At 44.3% G+C, this 16,582-nt stretch overlaps 1 protein-coding gene and 1 pseudogene across 10 annotated transcripts in view; one reads left to right on the forward strand and one right to left on the reverse strand.

The window, feature by feature from the left end:
- LOC100822297 (retrovirus-related Pol polyprotein from transposon TNT 1-94) overlaps window positions 1-16,196 on the forward strand; it is a 28,409-nt gene extending 12,213 nt beyond the window's left edge. Inside the window, exons 14-18 of one of the 10 annotated variants that reach the window (XR_002964376.1) lie at window positions 1,321-1,437; window positions 1,921-1,977; window positions 2,310-2,406; window positions 6,636-6,712; window positions 16,002-16,196. Coding sequence is in view for 8 of the 10 variants with exons in the window: in XM_024460507.1 (XP_024316275.1) it covers window positions 11,136-12,683 (1,548 nt within the window). In the remaining 2 variants the exon portion in view is untranslated. Of the gene's footprint in view, window positions 1-136; window positions 201-1,320; window positions 1,438-1,920; window positions 1,978-2,309; window positions 3,099-4,789; window positions 5,348-6,635; window positions 6,928-8,390; window positions 13,672-16,001 lie in introns of those variants that run through there. The other 9 variants (XR_002964382.1, XM_024460511.1, XM_024460513.1 and 6 more) reach the window with 9 other exon arrangements.
- On the reverse strand, window positions 5,482-14,528 carry LOC100822607 (annotated as a pseudogene).
- Window positions 16,197-16,582: the final 386 nt, after the last annotated feature.

Raw genomic sequence — 16,582 nt, forward strand, 5'->3', positions numbered from 1 at the left:
TGGGTAGAGAGTGCATGACTTTGTATCCCGAACCAAGAGGTCCTCACCCCTGTTTATGCATTACAGGCGACGTAAGGCTCCTCACAGCTCACGTACAACTAATATATGGCGCTAATCAGCTACCATCTGTGTCCAGGTTGACGTACCCAATGAGCCATATTAGCAAAACTGCTCTGCAAAACCAAGGGTTCGATTAAATGGTACTCCCTCCGTTCCAAGATGTAGGGCGTATAACTTTTGTTGACTGTCAAACCTTTTAAAGTTTGACCAACCTTTATAGAAAAAATATATCAACATTTTCAATGTTGAACCAAGATACTCTGAAAATATATTTCACAACGGATCTAATGATCATCATTTGGAACCGTGGATGTTGATATTTTTTTGTTATATGCCCTACATTTTGGAACGGAGTATTACATATTAGGGGGTTAAGTAGGTGACATCCCCATGTTCAGGGGATTGGATATAACTTCATGCAGTGGTCAGGTTGAAGCAGAATATTTTGTTATAGTGAGAATCCTCAGACCTAACTGTTTGTTAGGAGAACATAGATTGAGTTAATAACTCTTAATTTAATAGTTTAGACACCAATGCAAGTGTTATGTTTGTTAGAGTTTACTATAGTTTTATATTAGCTTCGTGTGTTTTCCCAATTGTGTAAGGGGCTTTCTGCATATTTGACATACTTGTACGTGTATATATTTGGACCTATGATCTCATGGAAATACAAGCTGCATATTTGCTCACATTATATCAAGCCTAGTTTTTTTTTTCTTATCCCGCATTCGCAACTCTTCCTCCTGTCAACTCCCAATCGATTCTTTCAACTCAGTCAAATTCTGATTTGATTCACATGCTTTCTGCCTCTGTTATTTTTTTCTTCCGAAAGAAACCACTCTGTCTTCTCTGCTATCAGTGTTGGGACCTTGTCAGTCGTTGGATACAAATATCTCAGGACGTGACTTTTTATGAGTCTCGTCCATTTTATCCGTGTTCATCCTCTCCGTCAGGTTCTTCTATTGAGCCTTTGTCTTTTTCTGACTTTTCCTCACACTCCTATCGCTGTCTTACCCACTGAGTCTCCACACATTTCTGTTCGGGGCTACGGGCCAGCATCCCAAGTCCCAACGTGCTTTCTGAGATTCAGTTAGGAAATTTCTTCTAAAGGGCCTACAGTAAGCACGCCATAGCTTCTAACTCTCCAAAGTCAGTGTTGTGAATCCACCATGAGTTTACATGTATATATTTGGGCCTACGGCCTCAGGGAAATACAAGTTGCATATTTTCTCACAATGTTATTTTCATGTCCTATCATAGGTTGATCTGCTTCTAGGGAAGGCCTATTCTGATTGGGGCCATATCAGTGATGCTGTTACTGTTTATGATAAGCTGATCACCGAACATCCTGAAGACTTCCGCGGTTATTTGGCGAAGGTATTGACAAGATACTTAGTTTGTGCTTTAGCTAGGAGTTTCGACATTTTAGTGAATCTTGTTAGTACTAACATGAAGTGTAATTGTTAGCAATGGCCTTAATTTTTTAATAGATTCCATAAGCAAAATGGATATACAAATATTAGCAAAATAAATGAGGGGACATATATTAGGAGATACCTTGATTCAGCAATTGAATTTTTGTACTAAATTTGAAATTTCGTACTCCAGTTAGTCGTGAACTCTCCGTGGTCTGATTTTAACTAGTTATGTTATGAAGTGTTGATAAACATCTGAATCACTGAAAAACTCATATAACAAAAGGAGTGTTGCCTTTGCCTATGAGGAAATAGACATCATTGATCAAGACAGCAGGGGATTGTTAGTCTGTTTGGTGCGCTAGACAGCAGGAAGGTTCGTACATGTGCTGCCTAGCGCACCAAACAGACTAACAATATTTCTTTAATTTATCCATTTCTGCAGGGAATCGTATTGAAACAAAATGGTAAAGCTGGTGATGCAGAAAGAATGTTTATTCAGGTACTATTTTCATTTGTGGTATGGCATATGAACAGTTTACAACAGTTCGAAATTATTTAGTCTTTCAAATCACCCTAAAAATACGAGGAATATAAAGAATATGATGACTATGGGCATTAGCGATCTATACATTTACTCATCATCATGCTTCCCTAAAGCCATCGATTAACTATACATTTATATGCTATTTTTATGTAACACTGAACGAATTAACAGGGATTAGACAGCCTTCCTTGAGCGACAGAGTTGCTTTCTGTCTGAGGATCAATCAACAGAATCCAATTTCTTCCATCTTCAGAATGTCATATACCACTTTACTCTTTTCCATGCAGGCCAAATTCTTCGCCCCAGAGACAGCAAAAGCACTTGTGGATATTTATGCACAGAAATAGTCCATTATAGGCACAATAGGAAAAGCTTTTGTTCAAGGTACCAAACTACCATTGCGTTCCTTTTATGAAGAATTGACTTTTTCCTACTATGTGAATATTTAGATTATGTGCAAGAAAGGATGAAAATCACACGTATAGGGTTCATTGGTCATTGTCCAAATCAAGTCTTGGACTCCATACGAGAGAAGACATTATAGTTTGGGGCAGCAATGCAACGGCACAAGGGCAAGGGCTGCTGGTAGATGATTAAGCTGTCGAAGTGAAGCAAGATCAAAGCAATATGAAAAGAGCAGAGTTCGATGGGAGGGAAGAGAGTTTGCAACTTGGATCAAACTTGGATTGAACTGAAGCAAAATCAAAGCAATATCAAAGTGTTCGCTTCTATCCCGTTCATATTACGTGGAAAAATGTTACTCCGTATGAAAGATCTACTAATCTACTTGGTACTATACATAGTTTTAAATAGCGCGCTATAGCATCGCTATAGCGTTTGGAGAGGGCTCCTGCTAAAGCTATGCAGTTTTAGCGCTAACCTAAGAAAAACGCTATTAGCTCCGCTAATCACGCTATAGTGCTATATTTTGGGATCGTTAGCGTGCTAAGCTGCCCCTTTGATAATTATTTTCGGGGCTTTTGGCACAGGCGTGGCCTAAAATTCCATCGCATCTCAAGCAATGCCCAGCTCATTGTGGTTTTCTAGATTTGAAAAAAAACATCAGATTAAATGTTGCTATTGTCCTAATATATGCACTGTTGGCATTACTGGGTTAGGTATTACCTTGCTGATATTACAAGTGGTGTTTCTAAGTGTCAAGGAGTTCCTACTAATGTAAGGAGAAGATATTTTTTATCTTATGATACCTCATTTATTGACACATTTGTATGATTTTTTAAAAATCCGCTAAATGTCTTAGCGCCGCTATAGCATCGCTATAGCACGTATAGCTTCTGGAGCAGGCTGCCGCTAAATGGCTTAGCCCGCTATTTAAAACTATGGTACTATATGAGCCCCATTTCATTATGTGTGATCTTCCCCGTAGGAACGCTCGTTTGTATTTTTAGATAACTAGCATAGCATGGTGTCATGTGCAATTGCACGGCGACCTTTTTCAACTCTTTGGGTTATTTTTGTTAGATTCTAATTTAACATTAGGATTACATTCTCATGTGCTGGTCATAGCTAGAATACAAAGAGAGTGGGATTAGGGATGTTCATACTAGAAGTCGACATGGTCCTTGTAGTAGTCGAGGACGACGTGCGGCGAAGATGGCGACCGGTCTGTACCGGCACTGTTCGATCACCGGAGTCAAAGTCGTGGTCGATGGCAGCAGCCTTCCCGTACGCTTCAGCGCCCCCTAGATCGGTAGCGTTGTTAGTGGTTTGTCTAGTTCACGTGAGACCTCGCTCGAACTCGAAAAACCACTAACGACACTACCAATCTAAGGGGCGCTGAAGTGTATGAGAAGATTGCTGCCATTGACCATGATGTCGACTCCGGTGATCGGAAGTGTCGGTACAGACCGGAGGAACGTCACCATCTTCGCCGCACATTGTCCTCGACTACTACAACTACGACCATGTCTACTTCTAGTATGAACACTCCTTGTACTCTAGCTATGACCAGTGCATGAGCATGTTAATCCTAATGTTAAATTAGAATCTGACACTTTTGGTTCACATCGCTATACCGATATTTGAAACAACAGTTGATCTCATCCTCGATATTCCACGGATCTCAAAGAAAAATAAACGTAATGGCTTTGCCATAGATATCTCTCTTTGATGACTTCTGGCTCAATACACCCCTCCTCTTATGAAAAACATAAGGACGGACGGTCCAGATAACTCAGTACCCCTTCATAAAAAAGGACATGATGGGCATTAAACAATATTTTCTCCTCTCCTTTTCGCCTGACTCCGAACAACACTTGGCGTTTTCGATCTTGCTAGAGATTGCACCATTGGATTGTCATGAAATTTCATGAGATAGTAGTAGACAATCACACAAATCCCACCGAAGGGATCGGTGAAAAATTTCTTGAGCCAGTGGGAAACAGGCGAACAAGTCGGATGTTCGTGCTGTCCCGCACAAGCGTGAGAAATCCGAACTAACACTCGGTGTTTGTAAGTTTTCCGAAAATTCCACCGTTGGATTGCGATGAAATTTCACATTGTAGTAGTACACAAAATTACGCACAATCTCACCGAAGGGATCAGCGTGAGGCATCGGAAAAGATGAGAACAAGTCGGATGTTCGTGATGTCCTGCATGGTCACAAGAAATCCAAACAACAGTCGGTGTTTTGAAGTTTTCCGGAGATTCCATCGTTGGATCTCAATGAAATTTCACATTGTGGTAGTAGATAAAATTCCACATAATCCCACTGCACTAATCGTTAAAACATTGTTCGAATCTTCAGGAAACATGTGAAAGCCGTGCTATCAAGAAATCCGAACAATACTTGGTATTTTGGTATTGGCCGGACATATGACCGTTGGATCGCGATGAATTTTCAGAGCGTCATAGAAGACACAATTTTGAGCAATCTCACCAGGATCGTCGAAATAGTTCTTGAGACAGCGGGTACCTTTCGAGAGAGAAAAGAGGCAGGAGGAGGAAAGAGTAGGCGCCTGGAGAGCAAGAGAAAGAAGGAATAAAAACATGAAAAGAGAATGCTACCCTTCTGAGTTTGGGGAGGGGGGGAGGGGCTATTGAATTAGGCCTCCTCTCTAATTTGTGTGAAGGCTAAAATACTATTGTCTCGCTAGTACGGTTTTGGTACCGGGGTTCACTAGACTGACACAGATGCACCATGGTTCGGGGTCAAATAGTATGGATCACAACCTTACTCGGGTGAAAAGACATCTTGAACCAAATCTGAGACACTTATTATGGACCGGAAAAAGTAGCAATTACAAGTTGTACTTAAATCTGAGACACTTATTATGGATCGGAAGGAGTACGTAATTGCTAATTACACATCATACTGTTCATACCCACAAACCAAGTTCGACTATTTTTTTCTCGAGAAGGGGGGCGTTTCCCCCGGCCTCTGCATCAATCGATGCATATATCATTTGTATTACTGAAGATGTATTATTGAAGACGCAAATAGCGTTCAGATCTCAGTTACTACAACTCAAAAGAATAACAACCTAGAATAAAACACTCGTCCTAGCCTATCTTCCTAATGTCACCTCAGAACACGTCGAAGAGGAACAAACCATTCCCCAAACCAAGTTACCTAGGCTCACTCCCTTTGTTTTAATTGAACAAATATATGTCAAACAGGCAGCAATGATGAAGAGGAGCCCTGTCACGGTAGCCTCACAGCAGACAGATGCTCGTGTATGCAGTTCCTTCTCTGGTTTCTGCCGCCGCGGCGTCCCGGCACACATGAGAGGGAAACTGAGCGATCCAGCTCCAACAATGTCAACTTGAGTGGCAAGACAACCACACAACACTATAAGCATAGCACTGTCTTTTAGCATTATATCTATCAATAGTAAGAAAACATAGTACACCAGTCTACAATAACAAATTGCGTATGAAAAACTACATTACTCGTTGCTCCGACGATAATCAAGGCCAGGTGCCCGAATCCGGAGCATTCCTTGAGGTGTCTTCTCAACCACATAGGGCATATATGTCCCGAATCTGTCCTACGCCACAAAAAAGAGCTGAGAGTAGTTGCATCGGCAGGGCCGGCCCTGAGGGGGGGCAGGGGGTGCGGCCGCCCCGGGCCCCCAAAGTCCAGGGGCCCCACCCCAGATACGGTTCTACAGCAGGCGTCTTCATGATCTGCTTTGCGTTGCTGCTCAGCTGCTGAGAAAAAAGAAAAAGAAAAGGCCTATTTGCCCCAGTCCAGAGAGGCACCGAGGCAGCAGTCCAGTGGGAGAGGAGAATAGGAGATCGAGCGAGGAAATCACGCCAGTCACGCTCACGCAACAGAACACGCCCGGACGCAGATTGGACTCGAGAAGAAAAAGGAAAGAAATAAGAGAATTGGAGAAATCGGCCGTCCGCGTGCAGGTGCAGATTGAAATTTGAGCAAAAAAAAGAAAGAGAGAGGAATCAGCGCTTGCCTGGCTATTCCATCGCCGCAGGGCGCAATCAGCCTGGCGGCCTGATTGCCTGCCGTTTGCCGAGTTGCGAGAGCCAGACTACTGCCCGAGGTCGAATTGCGAATTTGGATCCATCCCGAGCGAATTGATCAGTTTGAGGTAGTTGCATTATGTAATTACTGTTCAATCTCTATGATGCAGGATTGTCATTGATCAACGCTTGTTGAAATTATTGAAGAACTACTTGACGTCAACAATGTCTCAACAGAGGTTAAAAGGTCTGGCAACCTTATGCATCGAGAAATTATTACTCCCTCCGTCTCGTATTAAGTGACTTTCTATTATATGTATCTAGACCCTTTTTAAGCATAGATACATTCATATTTGGGCAAATTTGAGTCACTTAATATGGGGCGGAGGAAGTATATGAGATCGACATCAACCCCAACACAACTGACTTTGCATCGAGTAATGTTAGAATAAATTTTTAAAAGTACTACTTTTGAATGCATTTAAGTGTTAGTGACAATATATATTCTATGTGTATATTCGTTACTATTGTTATGAGTCTATATTAAGGCCCCGAGTATAAGTTTTGCCACGGGCCCCCAAAATCTCAGGGCCGGCGCCACCAAGCAGCTGGTGGTGCACATCGTGGTACTCCGCTGTTAGAATAATCTTGTTGTATGAGTCCGTTTAGGACTGGTCCGTCTTGAGTTCGAGTAGTAGCACTACTACGAGTCTAATTAGTTTTGCACATTAAATTCTAGTCCTATTAGGATTAGGTGATTTTGGGTGTATATATAGATGCACCAGCGTCAGCTTTTGTAACGTGGGATTTGAGATATTGAGAAGAAATAAAAAAGAGAGGCACGACAGGTGCCTCTGGCCAAATAAATTCCCGATCGTGTGCGTCTTCATGTGACCGATCTTTGGGCAAACCCAACATTTGGTATAAGAGCAGGTTCAAGATTTGAAGACGCGCTTGCCCCGGGGAGGCGATGTGCTAGCGCCTCGGGGCAGGCAACGGCGACGGAGCGACGTCCGCGGATAAGAGCGGGCAATCATCGGCGGAGCGGTCTTCGCGGATCAGATCGGGTAATCGGTTGCTGTGCGTGGAGGAGCGTTCAGCATATCAGAAAGGACTATCGTCGCAGTGGACCGATCTCCTAGTAACGGGAGATCATCCTGATCGTTGGAAAGTACTTGACATCGGGTCAAGCTGCGTATGTACGTCCAGGTCAGCATCTGTGAGTCGTGGTTGTGTCCAAGTGCTCGTTTGTGTGGGACTCTGTTGCAGCGGAAGTACGTCACGGTCGAAGGGCTGTCCGGTGAGGTGTATCACTGAGGGCGAAGACGTGCGTGCAGACAAGGTGGCGGGTGTCATCCGTGTGTCTCAACGAGAAGACGGAAGCTCAAGCGTATAGTGGGGCGGTGTACCAGTGAAGGTGAGTCTCTTCAATGAGGACATGTCTCTACGTGGAGCTATGGGTTTAGCTAGCACGTATTGCGCTAGGTGTGGACGGTGTAGTCCATGCGGGGAGCTAGCGTGACTAGGAGTCTGGATCATACGTTGAGTGTAGTCAACAAGTCATGAAGCTGTGGAGAGTCAAGTTCAGGGGGAGCACGAGGAGACGGCAAGTCAAGATTAGGGGGAGATTGTTAGAATAATCTTGTTGTATGAGTCCGTTTAGGATTGGTCCGTCCTGAGTTCGAGTAGTAGCACTACTACGAGTCTAATTAACTTTGCACATTAAGTCCTAGTCCTATTAGGATTAGGTGATTTTGGGTGTATATATAGATGCACCAGGGTCAGCTTTTGTAACGTGGGATTTGAGATATTGAGAAGAAATAAAAAAAGAGGCACGACAGGTGCCTCTGGCCAAATAAATTCCTGATCGTGTGCGTCTTCATGTGACTGATCTTTGGGCAAACCTAACATCCGCGTTGTTCCAGAATCTCGAGTTGTTGGAGGAGGGCAGCGAGAAGCCGCAGTGATTGTCGATGACTTTGACCGTGCAGATGGAGAAGAAGAAGATGGAAGCACGCGGCGACTGGCGACATGCCAGACACCAGGTAGGCGATCATGCCACCCATCGTATCGATGATGAAGCCCTCAATGGGGTGGCCGTATAGCGCCCTGAACACATAGCACGACGAGGCGGTGGTGCCACGAGTGGAAGTTGCAGTAGAGGAACCGGTTGGCGTGGAGGATCCGGTGCCATGCGTACTGCCACCTGTCGTACCAGATCATTGCCACCGCCATTTGGAGGGCCACTATTAGGTGGGGATGATAGCATGGTAATCTTGTCTTTGAGATGTATCATTGCTAATTGTGTTTGTAAGATAAACTTTGTTAATCCTGGGCTGCTGCATATTTGTGTAAGCACAGCGCCGGGTGGACTTGGCCATCCTCTGGCCTTGCTGCATGTGTGAGCGGTGAGGAGGCCTGGGGAGGGAGTGACAAAAGTCAGCAATGTGTAGCTGATAGTTGTGAAAGGGACAATGCACTGTGTAGCATGTCCTACCCATTTACTGCATCGATAGCTGTTTGTAAAAGGAGGGGAGTTGCCTTGTGAAGCAACCTAACTCCAGAAGAAATTAATTGGAAGGCACCCAAAGCATAGGGTGCTGAAACAACCTCTGTCTCGTGTGTGCGTGTGTGTTCTTGTTCCCCTGCTTCTACTCCGGTGAGATCCAGGTTGCTCCGGCGAGCTGTGTGTGTATTCAGGTCCCGAGTGAGTCCACTGTGCAAAGAGAGCGTGTGTGAGACTCTGGGGCTAACATTTGGCCTCAGAGCTTGGCTGGTGTAGGAGGGGGGAGAAGGTGTGATGCCGCCGAAACCGGTAGATCCAGAGGTGGCGAAGAAACTCGCAAAAGAAGAGGCAGATGCGGCGGAGAAGGAGGAGCAGTTGGCCAAGGCGGCGGAGAAGCTGAAGCTGGAGGCGGGGAAAGCTGCAGAGGGGGGCGGAGTCCTGACTGAACTCCCCGTAGCGGCCGTCGCACAGGCGCAGCAATGACCGCGGCCAAACGTTACCTGGCCACAGTTGACTCGGACGAACTACGCAATCTGGGCGATAAAGATGCGTGTCACCCTGCAGGCCGCGCACGTCTGGGAGGCGATTGAGCGCACCGATGTCGACTATGAGATGGACCGTGAAGCCCATCTCGGGATCTACTCGGCGGTTCCGGACTGGGTCATGGCGTCACTCGCTGGCCGGGACTCAGCGAAGGCGGCGTGGGATGCCATCAGGGTGGCAAACGTCGGCCATGAGAGGGTGCGTGATGCCAGCATGCAGACAATGCGGCGGGAATTTGAAGAACTGGGGATGGACGATGATGAAGCCGTCGACACGTTTGCTGTAAGGATGAACACCCTGGTAAATGGACTCCGATCCCTCGGTGAGCATGTTTCTGAACTTCGAGCTGTACAGAAGTTCTTAGCTGCAGCACCTGCACGATTTATGCAAATTGTCACTTCGATAGAACAATGTGTGCCCCTCAATACTTTGTCAGTTGAGGATTTGGTAAGGCACACGAAGATAGAGTTCGATCTAGATTTGGTGACCCAAAGGAAGGGGACCATTTGATGCTGTCAAGAGCATAGTGAGAAACACTTGCAGGAAAGAAGAAAGCAGGGGACAGTGGCTCTAGCAGCAGCAGTGGTACTAAATCTGGTAAGACGGGGTACAAACCTGGCAATGATAGTCAGAGGTATGAACCGAAAGGTGAATGGAAATTTGACATTCGAAAAGTCAAGTGCCACAATTGTGGGAGAAAAGGCCATTTCAAAAAGGACTGTAAAAAGCCAAAGAAAGAAAAATCCTTTATAGCAGAGAAGCATGGTGATGATCAAGAACCAGCTTTGCTGATGATGCAGATGTGTGAACTGACACAAGTTGCTGAAGAGACTGCAGGTGAGGTTTACCTAAATGAAGAAAAGGTAAAACCTGTTAGCATGAAAAAATGTGGTGATCAAGTGTGGTATTTAGACACTGGTGCAAGTAACCACATGACAGGGTGTATAGAGAAATTCACTGAAATTGATGAAATAGTGAAGGGAAAGGTAAAGCTCGGTGATGGATCCACAGTTGTTATTACTGGTAGGGGCACAATATTGTTTCAGTGTCTAAATGGAGAACATCGAGCACTTTCCAATGTGTATCTCATACCATTCTTGAAAAGCAAGATAATCAGTTTAGGCCAGTTGGCAGAAAATGGCTGCAAGGTAGTCATTGAAGATTTTTACATTTGGATATATGACAAGAAGAGGGTTTTATTGGCCAAGGTGCGTCAAGCAAAGAATAGGCTGTACCTCATTGATTTGAGTTTGACAAGACCAATATGTTTGTTGGCAAAACATGGGGAAGATGCTTGGTTGTGGCATGAGAGATACGGTCATCTAAACTTCAAGTCATTAAAGAAATTTGCAAATGAAGAAATGGTGAGAGGACTGCCTCAGATAAATCATGTAGAACAAATATGTGAAGGATGCCAGATTGGTAAGCAACGGAGGGTTGCATTTCCCTTGTCTGCTACTTTCAGGGCAGAGGGTCTACTTGACCTGGTGCATAGTTATCTATGTGGACAAATATCACCTCCAACACCTGCAGGCAAGAGATACTTTATGCTTGTAGTGGATGACCACAGTAGGTTCATGTGGGTAGTCTTGCTGAAAAAAAAGAGGAAGCTTTTGATGCAATGAGAAAGGTGTTTAGGAGAGCTGAAGTAGAAGCACAAAGAAAAGTGCAAGCTCTTAGAACTGATAGAGGAGAATTCACCTCTAGGCAGTTTGCTGCATACTGTGAAGGAAATGGTATAAAACATTATCTCACAGCCCCATATACACCACAGCAAAATGGTGTTGTTGAGAGGAGAAACCAGACTGTTGTTGGTATGGCAAGAAGCTTGTTGAAAAGCAAAAATATGCCAGGGACACTTTGGGGAGAGGTTGTGTCGACTGCAGTATACATCTTGAACAGATCACCAACTAAAAGTGTTGAAAATAAGACTCCCTATGAAGCATGGTTCAAGAGGAAACCCAACATTGAACACTTGCGCATTTTTGGTTGTGTGGCATATGCTAAAGTCACAAAACTAAACTTGTCCAAGCTAGCTGACAAGGCTACACGCACTGTAATGCTAGGATATGAAACAAACACCAAGGCCTATAGACTGTATGACCCTGCAACAAAGAATGCTATAGTGTCAAGGGATGTGGTGTTTGATGAAGAGAAAGGGTGGGATTGGAGCAAGGTGCTAGAGAAAGAAAATGAGAGAGCAAAGGATATTTTCACGGTCACATACCCTGCAGTTGTGTTCTCCAGAACTGAACATGATGATACAATTCAGTCAGAGCCATCAACATCGAAAAAGGCAACAACAAATGAGAATTCAGAATTTGAGCCAACCATCGAAGAACCTCCTGCTGCACCATCAACTCCTGGTACACCCCAAATGACAGTTGTTGATGATGAGAAACATGAGGATCAAGGTTCCGCTTCTGAAGTTGGGCCACAGGGGTATAGAAATATCCAAGAGCTCATGGACATAGCGCCACCTTGTAATCTAGAAGACGAAGAATTATACTTCATTGGGACAGATGAACCAAGTCCAGTTAGTGAAGCCAAGCAAAACTCAAGCTGGAAACATGCAATGGAAGAAGAGTTAAAGTCAATACTTGAAAATGACACATGGAACATGGTGGACTTGCCAGCTGGGCAGAAACCAATTGGTTTGAAGTGGGTCTTTAAATTGAAAAAAGATCCAAGTGGTAAGATTGTGAAGCACAAGGCTAGGCTGGTAGCAAAAGGCTATGTGCAGCGTAAGGGGGTGGATTATGATGAGGTATTTGCCCCTGTGGCAAGGCTTGAGACTGTGAGAATGCTAGCAGCTCGAGCAGCACAGGAAGGATGGGAAATGCATCATATGGATGTGAAATCTGCTTTCCTAAATGGTGAACTCCTGGAGGATGTATTTGTGCAGCAACCACCACGATATGAAACAAAAGGAGAAGAACATAGAGTTCTGAAATTGAACAAAGCTTTGTATGGACTAAAACAGGCACCAAGGGCATGGAATGCAAAATTGGATGCTAGTCTGATGAACTTGGGTTTTATCAGGTGTCCGTTAGAGCATGGAGTGTACTTGAGAAGTACTGAAACTGCTCGGCTCATTGTGGGGGTGTATGTTGATGATTTGGTAATTATTGGGTCTAGCATACTTGAGATCAACAAGTTCAAGAGCTAGATGCAGGAATTTTTTAAGATGAGTGACTTGGATTTACTCTCTTATTACCTGGGCATTGAGGTAGTCCGGAATAGCGAAGGCATTTCACTCTGTCAGAAAGGTTATGCATTGAAGATTTTGCAAAAGACTGGGATGGAGGATTGCAATGCTTGTCAGGTTCCAATGGAGCCAAAACAAAAATTGACAAAATCTGGAGATGAACCAAAGATGGATGTAACCCGTTACAAAAGCATAGTTGGGAGCCTGAGATATCTTGTCAACACTCGTCCTGACCTCGCATACTCAGTAGGCATCATGAGCAGGTTCATGGAGAGTCCCACTGAAGCTCACATGACAGCTGTACAAATACTGAGATATGTGGAAGGGACAATGAATTTGGGCTGTTTCTATGCAAGAAATAATGATGAACATTCAGGTTTGATGGGCTACAGCGATAGTGATCTTGCAGGTGACATTGATGATCGAAAGAGCACAACAGGTGTAGTGTTTTTCTTGGGATCAAGCCCTGTAACCTGGTTATCTTAGAAGCAAAAAGTCGTGGCTTTATCCTCTTGTGAAGCTGAATACATTGCAACAACCATGGCAGCTTGTCAGGGAATTTGGTTGAGCAGACTGCTAGCTCAACTGAATTTTCATGAACCAAAGGAGGTAGTGATCAAGGTGGACAACCAATCTGCAATATCTTTTTGCAAGAACTCTGTCCACCATGATAGAAGCAAACACATAGACACTCGATACCACTTCATCAGAGATTGTGTGGAAGATGGGAAGATCAACGAAGAGCATGTCAGGACTGATGAGCAACTTGCAGACATACTGACGAAGTCACTTGGGCGCATCAAGTTCTTGGAGATGAGGGAGAAGATCGGCCTCAAGGCAATCCAGAAGTGAGTACAAGATTAAGGGGGTGAATGATAGCATGGTAATCTTGTCTTTGAGATGTATCATTGCTAATTGTGTTTGTAAGATAAACTTTGTTAATCCTGGGCTGCTGCATATTTGTGTAAGCACAGTGCCGGGTGGACTTGGCCATCCTCTGGCCTTGCTGCATGTGTGAGCAGTGAGGAGGCATGGGGAGAGAGTGACAAAAGTCAGCAATGTGTAGCTGATAGGTGCGAAAGGGACAATGCACTGTGTAGCATGTCCTACCCATTTACTGCATCAATAGTAGTTTGTAAAAGGAGGCGAGTTGCCTTGTGAAGCAACCTAACTCCAGAAGAAATTAATTGGAAGGCACCCAAAGCATAGGGTGCTGAAACAACCTCTGTCTCGTGTGTGCGTGTGTGTTCTTGTTTCCCTGCTTCTACTCCGGTGAGATCCAGGTTGCTCCAGCGAGCTGTGTGTGTATTCAGGTCCCGAGTGAGTCCATCGTGCAAAGAGAACGTGTGTGAGACTCTGGGGCTAACAGGGGAGGTCTGCTCCGGTGCTTTGGTAGAGCTCCCTCCTGTAATCTGTAAACAGAAGCGTCTTAGGTCCGTATATATAGTCCTATAGAGATGTAAAAACCATCATAATTAATTATGCCATGGTGTACGCTACGTACCTTGATACTAGAGCTGCCATGGCGAGCTGCACAAGCTGCTGCTTAAGGGCCGTCTCGAGGACCTCCCGCTTTGACACATAGTTCTTGCTGTCCTGATGAGCGCTTGGGTGAAGCCTGTACTTGTCCATGTAAATGGACTGGCCAAGAGCTACATGCAGGCCACAGTATGCCCAACACAGCAGGATGGGTACAACGACGGCCAAAGCTTCATCAGAGAACATCTCCATTTGATTTATTTTTTTCAGTTTGTGTTATAGTGCTGTGTTTCTGGATCCTAACATTTTAAACTTTGGTATATATCACTACCCCAAACTGACAAATTCCTGACGGCCCCGAACCGTCAGGAAACACTGCAAAACCGTCAGGATAGGTTGTTCCTCACGGGAACCGTCAGGAATGTGCCGTCAAGAACAGACCGTTAGGAAAGGACGTCATTCCTGACGGATTCGGTCACGAAAAGACTTCCCTGACGGCAATTCCCGACGGGCGTCATCAGCCACGAAAGCGTCCAATCGTGACGGTCAGGCCGTCAGGAACAGCCGTCAGGAACACAGACCGTCACGAATGTTCGAACGATTCCTGACACCTCCTGCTTCGCCGTCAGGAAAGGGGACCGTCGGGAAAGACTTTCCTGATGTGTCAGGAAAGAACGTAAACAGTCAGGAATACACCTTTACAGGCATCTGCATTCTTTCCTGACAGTTCAATGTACCGTCAGGAATCTTTGGTTGCAATCAGCAGATATTATTCAGCATAATTTATACACAAGAAACCAATATATATAATTAAAACTTGACAGACACAAACAGAGATATACACAGAGATGCTCAAACTGGCCACATAATTCATACCGAAGATATCACAAGTTAACTTAGATAGCCATTCATGTTCCATGAAGAGTACAAGTTCACCATTGACATACAGGCATACATCATTTAGAGAGTTCACAAAAAACACAACGACCTAGTACTACTTCACAGATGAGAAATTATGATGCACCATCTATATCATTTGGAGAATGCGCTGGAGTGGCATTGAGCCCTCTCGATTGCGGAGTATTTGAACACCCTACAGCATGAGACGATCCGGTCAGTGGAGTACAACCCTGATTAGATGGAGAAGATACCGCCTAAAAGAACAAATGAACTTCACTTTACAAATATACATGTGCAATCAAATGCTTGAAATACCAAATTATCTGCAGCCCAACAAACCACACGAGGAAGTCCTTATAGTTTCATGGTATATGGCACATCTTGTAATGGCAGCATGTAGGATATGTAGCAGGAAGGAAAAAAGAAAAACAGTATAAGATGAGAATGACAATGGCAGCATGTAGGATTGCCGTCAGGAATTTGTCTGTTTGGGGTAGTGTATATACTACTATGTAATCCTGACTTCTAAAGGGCACAGACGACTTGGTTGGGACTTGGGACGACAATGTAAAAAAATGACTCGGTCTTTGTATCCTACATACATGTACCAAAGCATGGTCTAACAATTTTAGTTGGACTTGTACTCGGACAGGAAGTTATGTGTCGCCTGCACATACGAAGAAGCTGCTAGCTCATGCTTTTTCGAGGTCAAGCATTTAGGTCTTAGTCTCGTGTGGAGCACAATTCATTCAACTCTTGTTTTTACTTCTTGGTGGACTGAAAATAGATCCAGTGCTTCCCTCGTTAATTCATCCTTTTATTTATTGCGTGGTTTTTCAAGTCACAACAATTTTCCAGCCAACCCCTTTTGAATCGATGTATTCATTTTCCATTTTGCAGGCATCGATCAACAAGACTGCTGATCAGCAAAGAAAATCCATCCCCGGGGCCATTTGTTGACACAAAATTACTTCGTTGCGTTGCTGAACACGAAACAAGCGTGTGTGTATTTTAGGCATGTTGCTCCATGCATTGCTTTTACTAGTCTCCAGAACATATATCTTCTCCACCAAAACCGGTTTTGACTGAAGAAAATCCGTTTCCATTTGGCGGCAGGCACACAATGGTTTTGACGAAGAAATTGCAAGGCTAGGTTGCGACGCCGTCCAACTTTTCTGCATGAATGTACATGCAGTGATTATCGATTACTTTCGTCGCAGAAGGGTCTAGAAAGTCGAAAATGTCGTTTGGTGCTCGAGCACAAAGTGCACTTTCTACACCGTATGAGCACGGAGGAGCAGCGGAATATTTCAAAACAAAAAACTGCTCCTCACAAGCATTTTTAGCAAACACATTGTGTGCACATAACAAATCTGAACCGATATATCAAATCTATAAAGACCGAGTTCTAAAACCTGCACACATGCGAAGATAGCTTATTAGAACATCAATAACCCAATAGAATCATTCATATATCAAAT

The sequence above is a fragment of the Brachypodium distachyon genome, chromosome 1 (assembly GCF_000005505.3).
Source record: "Brachypodium distachyon strain Bd21 chromosome 1, Brachypodium_distachyon_v3.0, whole genome shotgun sequence".
Taxonomy (NCBI): domain Eukaryota; kingdom Viridiplantae; phylum Streptophyta; class Magnoliopsida; order Poales; family Poaceae; genus Brachypodium; species Brachypodium distachyon.